The sequence below is a fragment of the Artibeus jamaicensis genome, unplaced genomic scaffold (genome assembly GCF_021234435.1).
Source record: "Artibeus jamaicensis isolate MK-2021 breed Jamaican fruit bat unplaced genomic scaffold, CSHL_Jam_final contig_384, whole genome shotgun sequence".
Lineage (NCBI taxonomy): Eukaryota > Metazoa > Chordata > Mammalia > Chiroptera > Phyllostomidae > Artibeus > Artibeus jamaicensis.
In genome coordinates, this window is record NW_026521810.1 from 7493560 (window position 1) to 7506745 (window position 13186).

Consider the following 13186-nt stretch of genomic DNA (forward strand, 5'->3'; position numbering starts at 1 on the left):
TACACAGCTAAAAGTCTGCAAGGCCCTTCCTGTGCAGGCTTCACTCCCTAACTTTTTTGGTGTATCTTGCATTCTAACTAGAGATCACTTTCTCTATCCTGCTGACCTAGTGTCACTCAGGTCTGTGCCTTCTGTCCCACTGGTCCCAGGTGTCTCCTCGAGCTCTTACCTCTGCCCAGAACACCCTCCCCTCCCTCACCTGGTTAACTCTTCCTGGACCCATGCAAGCAAGCCTGCCCCACCTGCTGGGTTAGAAGCCCCTCCTTTAGGCCCTGCGACTACTGAAACGGCCTGTTCTTCCTCCCCTGACCTGTATGTTTTGGGGGGCAAAGATATGTTTACCATTGTCACAAACACATGGACCCTCCTGGGTATACTGTAGGTATTCAAATACTTGATGAAGGGAGGAAGGGCAGACACTCTGGTGTCTCCTTCTCACTGCTCCATCCATGGCCCTTCTTATCTTCAGCTTTTACCTTCAGAGCCCAGCTTATTGACAGCCTTTGCCATCTCCCCTTATCTCTCTCCTTCCTCACTTGTCTGGACCCTGAGTCTGTATCTCTGTGGGTTCATCAGCCTTTGCCACCTGTGAGCGGGGCAGCAGAGGTGTTCCAACAGGTGAGGATGCAAAGGCCCCGAGCCCAGCCCCACCTGCCAGGAGGCCTTGTCTAGGAACAAGGCAGAGGAAGGCAGCTCTGTCCTCTGCTGCTCATGAAAAACCGCCGAAAGTGGGCAACGAGCTTGGGAAATTCCGCCACCAGGCGGAGAGCCGGCCTCCTGGGGCCTCCTGGGGCCTCCTGTGCCACTGCCCCACCAACCACTAAAACCCTCAGCACTGAGCTAGAGCTGGTGCCATGCTGCATTCTTGCCTGTCCTTTGTTTCAAAGTCGCCAGGGGTGGCTGAGCAAACAACAGCATAAGAACCACAAGAAAAGAGAGCCACACAGTGGGCCTTGTCCATATTATTACTATAATGGTTTACAAAAAAGATTTTTCAGGCAACTGGGTAAAATTACTGTACATATCTGGGAGAGGAAGGTGGGGGGCCTGTCCCAGGGTAACGAAGATCCGAGAGAGGAATTGTGCCCCCTCAACCCTCAGTCTGACTCCTGATTAAGTGGCTTCCCCTCCCTCAACAAATGAAGACCATTAACTCTTCCCCATCCAGGGTACTGGCTTAAAGGAGAAGGAGCAGCAAGTCAATGAAGTGCTTTCAAGGGGAGAACACAAAAGACTGTGGCTGACTCAACCCCCCCCCCCACACACACACACATACACTCTGCTCTGGTCCAGCCCTGGGCCAGAACCCCCCACTGGGGAGGGCAGACTGCTCACTACTCAGCCTGCACCAAGGCATCTGCTCAGGAAGACAGGGACAGAGTGTGGAAGGTCAGGGACGCCCAGGAGTGGCTGGCCCTTTGTGCTTCCCTGTCAGATCAGGAAGAGGTGGTATGAGAAACAATGATACGCCAGTGGGGAGCTGCTGGCTGCCCCCTCCTCTAACCCACTCCCCAAGGCTTGTTACACAGGCATCCAGGCACTCAGCTCTGGGAGGGACCCTGTCAGGAAATGGGGACTTTTGGGTGTCTGGCCTTAGAGCTCAGGGAAGCAGCCCCAAGGGTTAGAGCCAGGAACCATAGGTGTAATTAGCCCAGCCAAGGGGAACAACCAGAACCACCCGAGGCCGGGCTCCTCAATTCCTGTATTCCAGCTCCAGACGCCCACCCACGCGGCTAAACATTACCATGTCTGTGTGTGCATGCGTGCGTGTGTGGAGGGCAGTGCTGCAGGGAAGTGCTGTTGCACCACCTGCCTGGGTTCAGGGCATGCAGGGGACCCCACGCCTGGTGCGTGAGCCCAGCCCAGGAGGGGTTAAGGGCTCTGGCTCCCCTTTCCCACCATTCTCCCAAGCATTGCCCCTTCCTCCTTGGGCACTAGAAGGTTTTGCGATGAATAGCACGGGCGCCATCTTCTTCGTACTCTTTCTTGGAGACCCACATCTTCTTAAAAGTGTCTAGTGAGGCCAGGATGGAGCCACTGTGAGGAGGGAGGGGTGGTGTCTTGTGGATGGCCACCCTCCCTGGGTACTCAAGGTTCTGTTTCCTTCACTTGGGAGGGAAGTCTGTCCACCTCCACCTGGCCTGGGCCAACCCTGGGAGAAGTGTCCAGGGCAAAATGTTTTCCTCCCAGAGCCCTCCCTGTGAGCTCTGCCTTACCCGATCCATGTGGAGTACAGCCGTTCCTGAGGCGCAGAGATCTAGAGGGAGCAAGGGGTAACTAAGTGACTGTCCCCACACAGCAGTCCCTGTCCCAGCCTTGGGGGTGATTCCTGCAGGGCACAAGGCCAGACAGCTAGTGCATCAGCTGGGAGCAGGGAGAACGGGCAAATGGGAGAAGCGGCAGGGCTGGAAATGAGAGGGCCTCTGGAGGTGGCACGTGTCCTCTCCTGGGTCATGGTTGCCAGGGACCCGATGCCCCACGGGCACTCTCCACAGCCTCACCTTGATTTTGACGTCCTTTGGAGCAAGCTTCTTCACTTCACTTAGTAATCGGTCACCAAAGCCTGTGAACACAAAGCTGGCTAGCCTGGGGTCCCCATCTAGCCCCCCTACCACTAGCTCTCCCACATCCCACCTGGTGCTCCCCAGTTGCTACCCTCCTTTCAGCAGTTCTTTCCAGGATTAAGGGTAGGCATAGCCACTCCTGGGGCAAAAAAGACCTAGCACCAGGCCTACAGGGAGGAGATATGAGCTGCAACCCCAAAGAGAGGAGACATGAGATGGAACCCCAAGTCACAGGTCTGCTGTCCCCCCATGTTCTTCATCACCCAATGTGCCAGCAGTTAAAACCCACCAGAAGCAAAATCAGAGGCTAATGACAAACCAGGAGAAAACATCTACCGATGTGGTAGATGGGCAAAGATCCCCCACGGTGTTGGGCTGGTGGCGGGTACAAGCTCTCAGGAGAGAAACCTTGGCAGGACCCACCAAATAACAAAGGCACATCTGCACTCTGACTCAGCAGTTCTACTCTAGGATTTACATGTTAGTATATTCTCAGCACGCAAAATGACAGTGCAGGAGAGTACTAATTAGAAATGACCGCCACTCCCTCAAAGGCCATCAGCAGGATGATGGCTGCCTGGCACTTCCATTTAGTGGAACACTGTACGGCCAGATGAGAGAACTTACACGGGTAGGAAAAGACCTTCCAGATATGATGCTAAATGAGCCATACATGGTCAGGACCCGTACGACATGCTACAGTTCGTGTGCACATGGGGGTGGCGCACATTTGTTACATGTGCTGGGAGGCCATCCATAGCTGCCTGAGAAAGTGGCAAACCCATGCGGAGGGAAGGGCTGACCAGGACAACAGGGAAAGGACACTTCATCTAACACAGTTTAGATCTCATATAAAGTTATCATCCACTTACAAAGTGAGTAAAATGTAATTTTAAATTTTACTCTTAAAAACACAATTGCTCACTGAGCACCAAAAAGCTACTAGAAAACAGGCCATGTGCCAGCTGTACGGGAAGGCCCAGCTATGGCTCCCATAGACCCCCCGCCCAACACCTCCCCCTCCCAGAACCAGGGCACCTTTGAACAGCGTGGAGCCACCAGAAAGCACGATGTTGGCGAACAGCGTGCGGCGGAGATCTAGGTCCGACTTGTGGATGGCAAAGGCCAGCACCTCGTGGAGTCCCTCGCTCTCATCCCCTATCAGGTCTGGCTGGAACAGCAGCTCGGGAGCCCGGAAGCGTGCAGGCCCCACCTTTGGAACGCAGGATTGAGACAGACCGTGCTTTTCCCCCTCCAGGTCCCAACAGCACCACTGCCACCCGGGGCCAGGCCTGGTGACTTACGTCAAGCATGCTGCCATCTGGCAAGGTGTACTGCACCTTCTCTGTCTCCAGAGCCTCATCCTTCTGAGGGTTGATAGACAGGTAGCAGGCTCTCTGCAAGGGGTGGGGGCAGGGACACACCCTCAGAAGGCTGCAGACTGGGGCGCCCACACCCCGGTTCCATCTCATCAAGCCTCGGTCCTGCTCCCCTCCCCTGCCATTTGCCCTCCAGGTCATCTCGACACCCTCCTGCCCTTCGTCACCTCTTACCTCTTTGATGGTCCGAACAACCTCAAACTCGGCTGAGGTGTGAAAGTCAACGCCTTCCTTGCGCAGCAGCAGCCGGAGATAGCGGGAGACGTCTCGGCCAGCAATGTCCACACGCATGATAGAATGCGGCATGGCAAAGCCCTCGTAGATAGGGACGGCATGGGTGACCCCATCCCCCGAGTCTAAAACCACTCCCGTCGTGCGTCCTGTTGCATACCTGTCAGCAGGTCAGCACCCCTTCACCTCAGCCAGTAAGGCACGGGGACCTCCCACTCCTGAAGGGAACCTTGGGACGACTGCATAATCTTGTCTGAAAAAGGGACATGAGGAACTCCCTAAAGGAATAACCATCAGGGGGCTGTTTCTATAGGGAAGTCAGACATCTGGTCGCCTTGAGCGGGATGGCCCCAGGGAGGAGAGGGACTCGGGACCACTCACAGGCTGAGTACGGCCTGCATGGAGATAAACAGGGCCGGCACGTTGAAGGTCTCAAAGAACACCTCTGCTGCCTTTTCCCGGTTCTTACTTGGGTTGAGCGGGGCTTCCGTTAGGAGGACAGGATGCTACAAGAGATGGCAGAGTTGTTGGCCTGCGCACAGACAGTATGCTTGGCTCTAAAAGGATCTTTCCAGACAGCCAGCCCCCTTTGCCCTCTGCTCTGAGTACATGTGGTTGTAGCCTGATGTCTTTCTTGAGGGCACTTTCCTGTCATCTGCTGGCAGTTACTCTTCCAAAGAGCCAGCTCTCTCTGGAAGTGAAGAGGTGGCGGGCCCTATCAAAATGCAGGAAATATGGGAACCTGGCCAATGGGGAGCAGAGCAGGGAGGGCAAAGGGCAAAGCCAGAGGATTCGGAGCTTGTGGGAGGCCTGGCTGCCACACCTCCTCAGAGAAGGTCTGCAGCTGGTCCTTGGAGTAGACATACTGCCAGATGCGCTCCATGTCGTTCCAGTCCCGCACCACGCCGTGCTCCATGGGGTAGCGCAGGGCCAGCAGCCCCCGGTGCTCCTGTGGAGGAGAGGTGGAAAGACCAGTGTGGCCCCAGGCCCTTCACCCAGGCATTGCTTTCTGCCTTCTTGGAAGCTGCCCCTTCGGCTGCCCTGAGTAGAACCACCGCTGCTTACTGGGTGTCCCCATGCACTGTGGCAGGTCCTGAACTCAGTGTAGCTCAACTGTCTGGCAGCCTCTCAGGATCTGAGCCCAGCCAGCCTCAATGGGCCAGGGACAAGGGAGGGTGGTGACATGCTTCCTTCCATCATCCAGTCGCTCCTCTTCCTCCCCTGACCATGTGTCCGTACACTCACTGCCAGCACGTTCACCCCTTCTCCCCACGTTGCCCAGTTTCCATCTCCATCACTCACGGTCACAGCTCCCATCAGTGGCAGTACGGTCCCCTCCAGTGGTCACCTGTCACCCCACCCCCGCTCCTCCCAGCTCCCCAGCCAACGCTCATGTCTCCTTCATGGATTTGCCTTCAATGTCACCCACAGTATGCCCCTTCTTTCCAAGCACCACATGGCCTCTCTCTCCCTACTGACTCATCTCCTCAGAGCCCCCGTTTTACTTCAACTCTGGCCCCAGACCCTGGCACCCCACATTATGTTTCACTGTGCCTAATCTGCACTTGTTTTTAATTCTCCCAGCCCACATTTGCTCCCCCTGAGGGCCTCTTATGGTTGTGTGGCCCCTGGCAAGTCACCCTAGCTGGAGTGCAAGAAGTGGCTCCACAGATCTCATTGTGACCAGTTATCAAGTCTGGGTAATTTGGACTCTTAAGTCACTTTTTAATCAGTTCTTTCCTCCACAGCTTCCAAAAGACAGGGTGTGAAAGGGTCTAATTGTTCCCCTTCTCCCTGCTCACAGGAGCCAGTGCCTCATTACAGGGCAGAGCTCTCCAGAGCTGAAGCCCAGGGAGTCCAGGGGCACCTGGCACATGGCTCAGAGACCAGAGTCCCGGGGCCCTCTGCAGTATAGCTCTGCCCCCAGTGGATGCTCCTGGGACTATGAAGACCCCAAACCCAGAAAAATGCAGGTTCCACAGGTGTTACCTCTGCTTTTGGTCCAATGAAGATGTCCCCTTCCAGTGCTCCAGCCATCACCCGCATGTGCTTAGGGCGCCCAACACTGCAAGGACAGGTAAAGTCAGTGAGGTGGGTGCGGGGCACAGCTCAGCCCAGGAAAACCAAGTCCCGCTCCAGTCATCAAGAGGGTAACTTAACTCCAGAGCAACAGGATGTGGCCATGAGGGAAAGGTCAGAACCCAGGGACATGGGATAAGGGACTACAGGCCTTAGCAGGACAGAAAGCTCAGTGTCAGAACTGGTGTTCCTACCAGAGAGGGATGAACTTTGGAATGTCAGCCCTCCATGGCCCATTCCTGGCAGTGGGTCAGCTTCTGCAGCCACAGCGACTCAGCCCATGCTCTTGATGTTAGCAGGGCAAGTTGCTGCCACTACCTGCAGCCCCAGAGAAGGCCCCGGGAAGCTGGGTAGTGGCTCCCTCGTGTACCCCTCTCTCATCAGTTGATCACGCCTTCCCACTGCCAGGGCTTCCTGAACAGAGATTCCAAAATCTGACCCAAGTTCCCTGCGCATCTGCAGGAATCTTAATTACACCCAAGTGGGGTTCAGAAAGGAAAGCTGGAGCCCTACTGGGTGTTCCACATGGGCTTGTCTTCAGACCAGGCCTGTGGTCTTGGCACAGCCAGTCACTTCAGGGGCCCCGGGACCCCCACCCCACCCCCAGGCTTAGGCTAATCACTCTACAGCCTCCAGGATTCGCGAGGTGATGCTGCTGAGGGAAAGTTCCCAGTGGGCTGCAGTAACCAAAGGTGTACCCCGGGCTTTCTCCGGGTTTCACCTCCTCTGACCCCCACCACCGCCAGCACCGTTCAGGGAAGTACCTTCTGGACTGAAAGAAAATATTTTCTAAAATCTGAAAATAAATAAGATGCTATGAAAGCCTCTCCTAGGAGGAAGGGGTGGCCTTGCATTAATTCCTCACTCTTCCCTCCTCTGAGTTCAGGTCTTTCTCTTGAAAAGTTCTCCCTTTTATTTTTGCTGCTGCTACCATGCCCTGTGCCTACGGGAATGTTGGCAGCCTCTCCTCCCCAGCTCAGTGAGGGACCAAATTCAGTCTCTAAAGAGGAGGGGTAAGCCCAGAGCCCTCACAGTGTCAGCCTCACAAATCCAGTGTCTTCCCTACCAGTGGGGGTGAGTCTGGCCTAGAAGACACAGGACCACTGTCCTGGGAAGCACACTTACTAGTTTGGGAAACAGTATTTGGGGATCTGGTCTCCTGCAAAGCCAGCCTTGATCACCCCAGAACCCTGCAAGGAAAAACAATGTTTAGTTGCCCGCATTCACTCCCAAATTAAGGCAGTGCCTTGCAGTGGAGCCCACTGATCATGCCGGCAGCAGAGGAGGAAGGTGAGATCTTGCCCAGAAAGCAAGATTGTTTACAAGTACACCAGTGGCTCAAAAAAGTGTGTGTGGGGGGCAATTTTGCACCCCTTCTCCCCTCCAGGTTGACAATGTTGTAGACTGGGAAGGGGAGAGAGGAAGCTATTGGGATATAGTAGATAGAGGCCAGGGACCTGCTGAACAACTTGCAGTGCACAAGCCAGCTTCCCATAGCCCAGAATTATGCAGCCCAGAATGCCAACAGGAGACTGAGAGACCACTGCACACTCCAAGGTTAGCTTCTGGCAAGAGGAATCCATGGCAAAACTACTCCTGAAAGCCAACTAGAGGCTCTTCATGCCTCTACCATGAAGAGCAGCCAGAGCCTAAATGTAGTTTTTTTCCAAAGCCCCTGGCTGCCCTCCTCCCAGTAGACTGTGTCACATATGAGGCCCATGGGAAGGTCACAAAGGAGAACTTGTGCTGCCATTGCACCAGCCGGGTCCTGGCATCTAGAACCCCTCACCAAGCCCTCTTCACACAGGTCTTCATTAAACACTTTTTATGGGTCTGCAACGCAGGAGTAACCATCCCCAAGTTATAGAGCAGCCAGAAGCCCAGAGGCACCATGCAGGGGAACCTCGGACTCACAGGCTTGTTGATTAGCCTAAATGAATTTCTGGCCCTTCCTGTAACCTGCTGGAGAGAATTCCCAAGCTCAGTTCTAGCCTTCTTATTAAACATCCCTGTTGTGGCTCAGGAAGCTCACATAGGTACTGCAAATAAAAGAACCACTCAGGAGGACATGTGGAAGTCATGTGGGAGGGAGAAGATCCCAGAAAAAGAAGGGAGTCATTATCGGGAGTCATTATCAAAAACGTCAAGGCTCGCCCTGGCCGGGTGGCTCAGCTGGTTGGAGCGTGGGTTCATACACCAGAAGGCTGTGAGTTGATTCCAGGTCAGACTGTAGGTTTGAGCCCTGGTTGGGGTGGTATGGGAGGCAACAGATTGATGTTTCTCTCAAATCAGTGAACATGACCTTGGTGAGGATTAAAATAACAACAACAACAATAACAACAACAAATAAACTCCAAGGCTCATACACCAGAGGCAGATACTCAGAGCCATTCATTTTCTTCCTATGACCAGAAATTTCGACAAATCCTCAGTGGGCAGCTGACAGCACACTGAGCCCCACTGATGTAGGACAAGGCCACGAGGAAGCCAGGTCTCTTTGCTCTGAGGCTTCCAAACAATTATCCTCAACTGGTTATGGGTCCTGGGAAGTGAGGGCCTGAACTCTGTGCGCTGCCGGCTATAGCATCTCTGCTCCGCACCAGGAGCACTTCAGGAGAGGGCAAAGTAGCCAAGGGGCCAACCAGGTGGTGGTGGATCTGTGGCTGGTACAGTTGAACCTGCATTTTTTTCTAGTCCCAGGAAAAGAGGGCAGTAGGGCCTGTCCACTCTGGAGGTCCTGCCTGGGGGTGCAGCCCTTTGGGAAAAGCTGTTGGGAAGGTCCCCAAGCCAACCCTCTCCAAAAGATGAGGCCAGTGTGTGCAAAAGGGCAAATACCATCCTTCCTCTACCATGAAGAGCAGAGAGAGCCACACAGCCTGAAGGACAAGGGTAAAGGGGTTAGGGTCAAAACCTGCCCAGTAACCCAACTCTCAACCAAGCAGGGTCCGAGGTGCGTCCCCGCACAGGGCAGACCGCTGTCACTCCTGCTCTCCCAAGATGTTTATCACCGGCCGGCTGGGGAAGGGGTCTGGCAGGGGCTCCACAGCGCTGGGGGTGGGGGCGGGGGGGGGGGTCTGGCCCCAAGGCCCGGGCTACAGGGCCAAGCGGAAGCGCGGGATCCGGGCAAGCAGCCCACGGAGGACGATCCCAGACGGGTGGAGTCCCTCCCCGTGCTGCCGCGTAGGACCCAGTGGCGGGGCGCCCGCCTTCCCCCCGGCTGCCGGGCCTCACGTTGTCGATGACCACGGGCTGGTTGGCGATGATGTCGTAGGACTCCATGGCGGGGGCCGGGCTGGCCCTGCCCAACAGGCAGGCCGCAGGAGGGACCAGCGGACCGGCAGGCGGGCGGGCAGACCGGACCACTGAGGCTGCAGAGGCGGCGCCGCGCCCCTCCCACCGGGGCGCGCAGCCCACAAGGGCCTCTCCGGAGGGCACACCCCGCGGCCAATCACCGCTCCCACCTGGGCCGAGGGACCGCACACGCCTGGGGCAGGCTCTGAGCAAAGGGGCTGGGTCGCGGGGCGCTGGCCAGCCAATTGCCGTAGCTCAGAAGACCTGCCAGGCACTTCCAAGTTAGGATGCGCGGTGTGGGGGATGACGTCATGGCCTCTCTCTTAAAGGGAACAAGGGTGAAGTCTGGCCGGCTGGAGGTCGACTGTCCTGGAAGATGTCTTCCTGACCCCTAGCACCTTGACACAGCTCCTTCGTGATCTCGCAGTCCCCGAGGAGGCCGCGCTGGCTGTTTCACCTAAAGCATTTATTGAACACCGAGGAACATCCTTTCTTTTGTAACCATTACAGTTTAGTGGTAACTTGGTAGCTGGGGTTTATCCAGTGCTTGCTTTGGGGCTTGTAGAGCACTTCTACCCACTTAGTATAGATTATATTAAATTGGGCCATAACTCTACCAGGTAATTGTATTGTTATTCCCATTTTACAGATATGGACACCGAGAAGCCTGTCCACGGTTATGGAGCTAGCACTTGGGCAGCTTCCAGCTTCGCTGGTGTCAAAGGCCGAGCCATAGTGATTTGCCATCATCCAGAAAAGTGCAGAAATCATAAGTCTTCACTCAGTGCATTATTACAATGTGGACACACATGTAACCATCACTGAGTTTAAAAAACAGCATGGCCTGCACTTCAGTAGCCCACCACCCCTCTCAGTCACTGCCCTGTTTTTCCTCCCAGGTGACCACCCTCGTGATATTAACACCACAGGTTAATTTTGCCTATTTCAGAACTTAATGCAAATGGGATCATAGGAATGTATTCATTTGTATCCTGTGTCTGTGCATTCATAAAATGGGTCAATGTGCACTCATTTAAATTAATAAGGGAGTTCTGTATAATCTGATGTGAAACACATGGGACATATGGTTAAATCAAAGCAAAGAAAGCCAGACGCAGTGTTCGGCATGTTTTCTATGTGAATGGCTTGGAACACTCCATCAGAGACCTTCAAGACTCTGTAATATGAGAAAGCGACCATTGGGAGATGTGGGTGAATGACGGGAGAATTCTTTATACCTTGTAAACTTGTGTATTGAATTATTTTTAACTTATGTATAGATTGCTTTTTTCTCATTTTTTATTGTGCTAAAATACACATAACATATAACTTACCACCTTAACCATTTTAAGTGTACGGTTCAGTGGTACTAAAAACATTCGCAATGTTGGGCTATCACCACCACCATCCTTTCAACTTGTAAAACCGAACTCTGTGACCATTTAACTCTGAGTTTCTGTTCCCCTCTTGCCAGCCCCTGGCAGCCGCCACTCTACTTTCTGCTTCTACAAACTGACTAAATATTTTGAACCTCTATACTGTTTTTCCATAGCAGCAGAACCACTAACAATGCACAGGGCTTCCAGTTTTTCCACATCCTCGTCAACACTTATTATTATAATATATATATATATATATTTTTTCAGCAGACATCCTAATTGGTATGAGGTGGTATCTGGTATCTTCTCATAGTTTTGATTTGCATTTTGCTAATGATTCATGATGTTGAGCATCTTTTCTTGTGCTTATTGTCCATTTGTCTTCCTTGCAGAGATGTCTATTCAAGTCCTTTGCCCATTTTTGAATTGGTTTATTTTTGTTGTTGTTGATTTTTAGAAGTTCTCTATATATTCTGGATACTAATCCCTTATCAGATATACAATTTGCAAATATCTTTCCCATTCTGTGTGTTGCCTTTTTACTCTATTAAAAAGTGTCTTTTTAAAAAGATTTTATTTATTTATTTTTAGAGAAAGGGGAAGGGAGGGAGAAAGAGAGGGAGAGAAACATCACTGTGTGGTTGCCTCTCATGCACCCCCAACTGGGGACCTGGCCCGAAACCCATGCATGTGCCCTGACTGAGAATTGAACTGGCAACCCTTTGGTTTGCAGGCCGGCACTCAATCCACTGAGCCACACCAGCCAGGGCTATTAGTAGTGTCTTTTGATGCACAAAATTTCAAAATTTTCATGGTCTAACTTGTCTACTTTTTCTTTTGTTGCCTCTGCCTGTGATGTCATATCTGAGACACCAAATCCAATGTCCTAAAGCTTTTGCCCTGTATTTTCTCCTAAGATCTTTATGGTTCAAGTTCTTATATTTAGGTCTTTAACCCATTTGAGTTAATTTTGATGTAAGGGCCCAACTACTTTCTTTTTCATGTGAATATTCAGTTTTCCCAGCACTGTTTGTTGAAAACACTCTTTTCTTCTTTAAATGGTTTTGTCACCCCGTCAAAGACCCTTTGTTCATATATGTGAGGTCCCTCTATTTTATTCCCTTGGTCTGTATGTCTGTCTTTATGATATATTACTTTAAAAATAAAATAAACTACCGAAGTGAAAAGTCTGCATACCAGTCATTTATAGAAGAAGGCCAGGGTCTCGGCAGTGAAGAAATTCCGTGGACACTAGGCAGCAGGGACGGACAACAGTGCAGGGGTGGGGCGGTGAGGAGCAGCTGAAAGGGCCTCAGAGTTCCTTGTGGAGGCCCCAGAGCAAGGCCCCCTACAGCTGCAGGAGGGCAGGCTTGCCAGTTAGCCTCTGAGGCAGCTAGAGAGGAAGAGCTCAGAAAACTTATTTTGGAGGGAGAAACAGAGAGAGAGGAAGAGAGGAAGGTTTGTAAGAGAAGGACAGCGAGCAAGATGATCCCTCCGACCTGAAGGGCCAGCCATTCCCCAGCCCCTCTGAGTCGCCCTCTCCTTTTTCCGCCTGAACAGTACCTTAGTGCTTAGATCCTTTGACTTTTTTAGTCTCAGGAAGTTATTTACACTCACTTTACTAAAAAAGATTGCTGACTCCCTGGGGAAGGATTCTAGCTGTCAAAAAGGACTCCTGGTTGTGGTTAATTGGGCCCAAGTTTGTAACCAGAGTTTAGCAGCCCTTGTTTACCTGGGGCCTCTCACTCAGGCTGTAGTTTGGGGAAAAGACAGAGAGTGGGCTGTGAAGTCTCCTGTGTCGTGTTCCTGCTGGTTAAACCCTTACAGAGGAACTCCTGGTATGGTATTTTGACCCATGGGTTGAGACCAGCCCTGTCCAGCTGGAGCTGTGCAGACAAAAGGCATCAGTGCTGGTAAGTTCTCAGCACCCGCCAATTGGAAACACATCTCTCAATGCCAGAGATTTGTGAAAAGGAAACAAAATGTTTATTTAATGCTATTCAGGCCTAATGCCACCACTAAAATATCAAAGTCCTTTAGGTTGTACACCTACACCCACACAGCGCTCCCTTCTCCCTCTGTCCCAACTCCGGGTACCGTAAATCAGGAAAAGAGCACACGTCTGTGTTGCAGGCCGCTGGCACCATCAGCTGTGTCACTGTGCAGGCAGGATCTCGAGTTAATCCAAAGTACTGTGGTACCCTCTCATAGTCCACTGGCAAGAGTCCTTTGTACCCAGTTCCAGTCAAAGGCTGCAGGGATC

The 13186-nt window shown here is 52.7% G+C and overlaps 1 protein-coding gene across 1 annotated transcript; it reads right to left on the reverse strand.

Moving 5' to 3' along the window:
* Nucleotides 1-951: 951 nt before the first annotated feature.
* On the reverse strand, nt 952-9754 carry ACTR1B (actin related protein 1B). The gene is made up of 11 exons (XM_037154311.2): nt 9485-9754; nt 7379-7443; nt 6164-6239; nt 4998-5123; nt 4556-4680; nt 4118-4334; nt 3869-3961; nt 3603-3777; nt 2502-2563; nt 2217-2257; nt 952-2037 (listed from the first exon to the last, which is right to left on the reverse strand). Exons 1-11 carry the CDS (start codon nt 9530-9532, stop codon nt 1935-1937), a joined length of 1131 nt encoding a protein of 376 aa, XP_037010206.1. The 5' UTR covers nt 9533-9754; the 3' UTR covers nt 952-1934.
* Between the last annotated feature and the right edge of the window lie 3432 nt (nt 9755-13186).

What these genes read in the sequence shown, in the direction of transcription:
- ACTR1B (XM_037154311.2), bottom strand. Translation starts at nt 9,532, where the DNA reads ATGGAGTCCTACGACATCATCGCCAACCAGCCCGTGGTCATCGACAAC. An exon ending in TTGTTCGGACCATCAAAGAG is followed by an intron (nt 3,962 to 4,117) that starts GTAAGAGGTGAC and finishes CACCCCTTGCAG; the next exon opens with AGAGCCTGCTACCTGTCTAT. An exon ending in CTGTACTCCACATGGATCGG is followed by an intron (nt 2,038 to 2,216) that starts GTAAGGCAGAGC and finishes CCCTCCTCACAG; the next exon opens with TGGCTCCATCCTGGCCTCAC.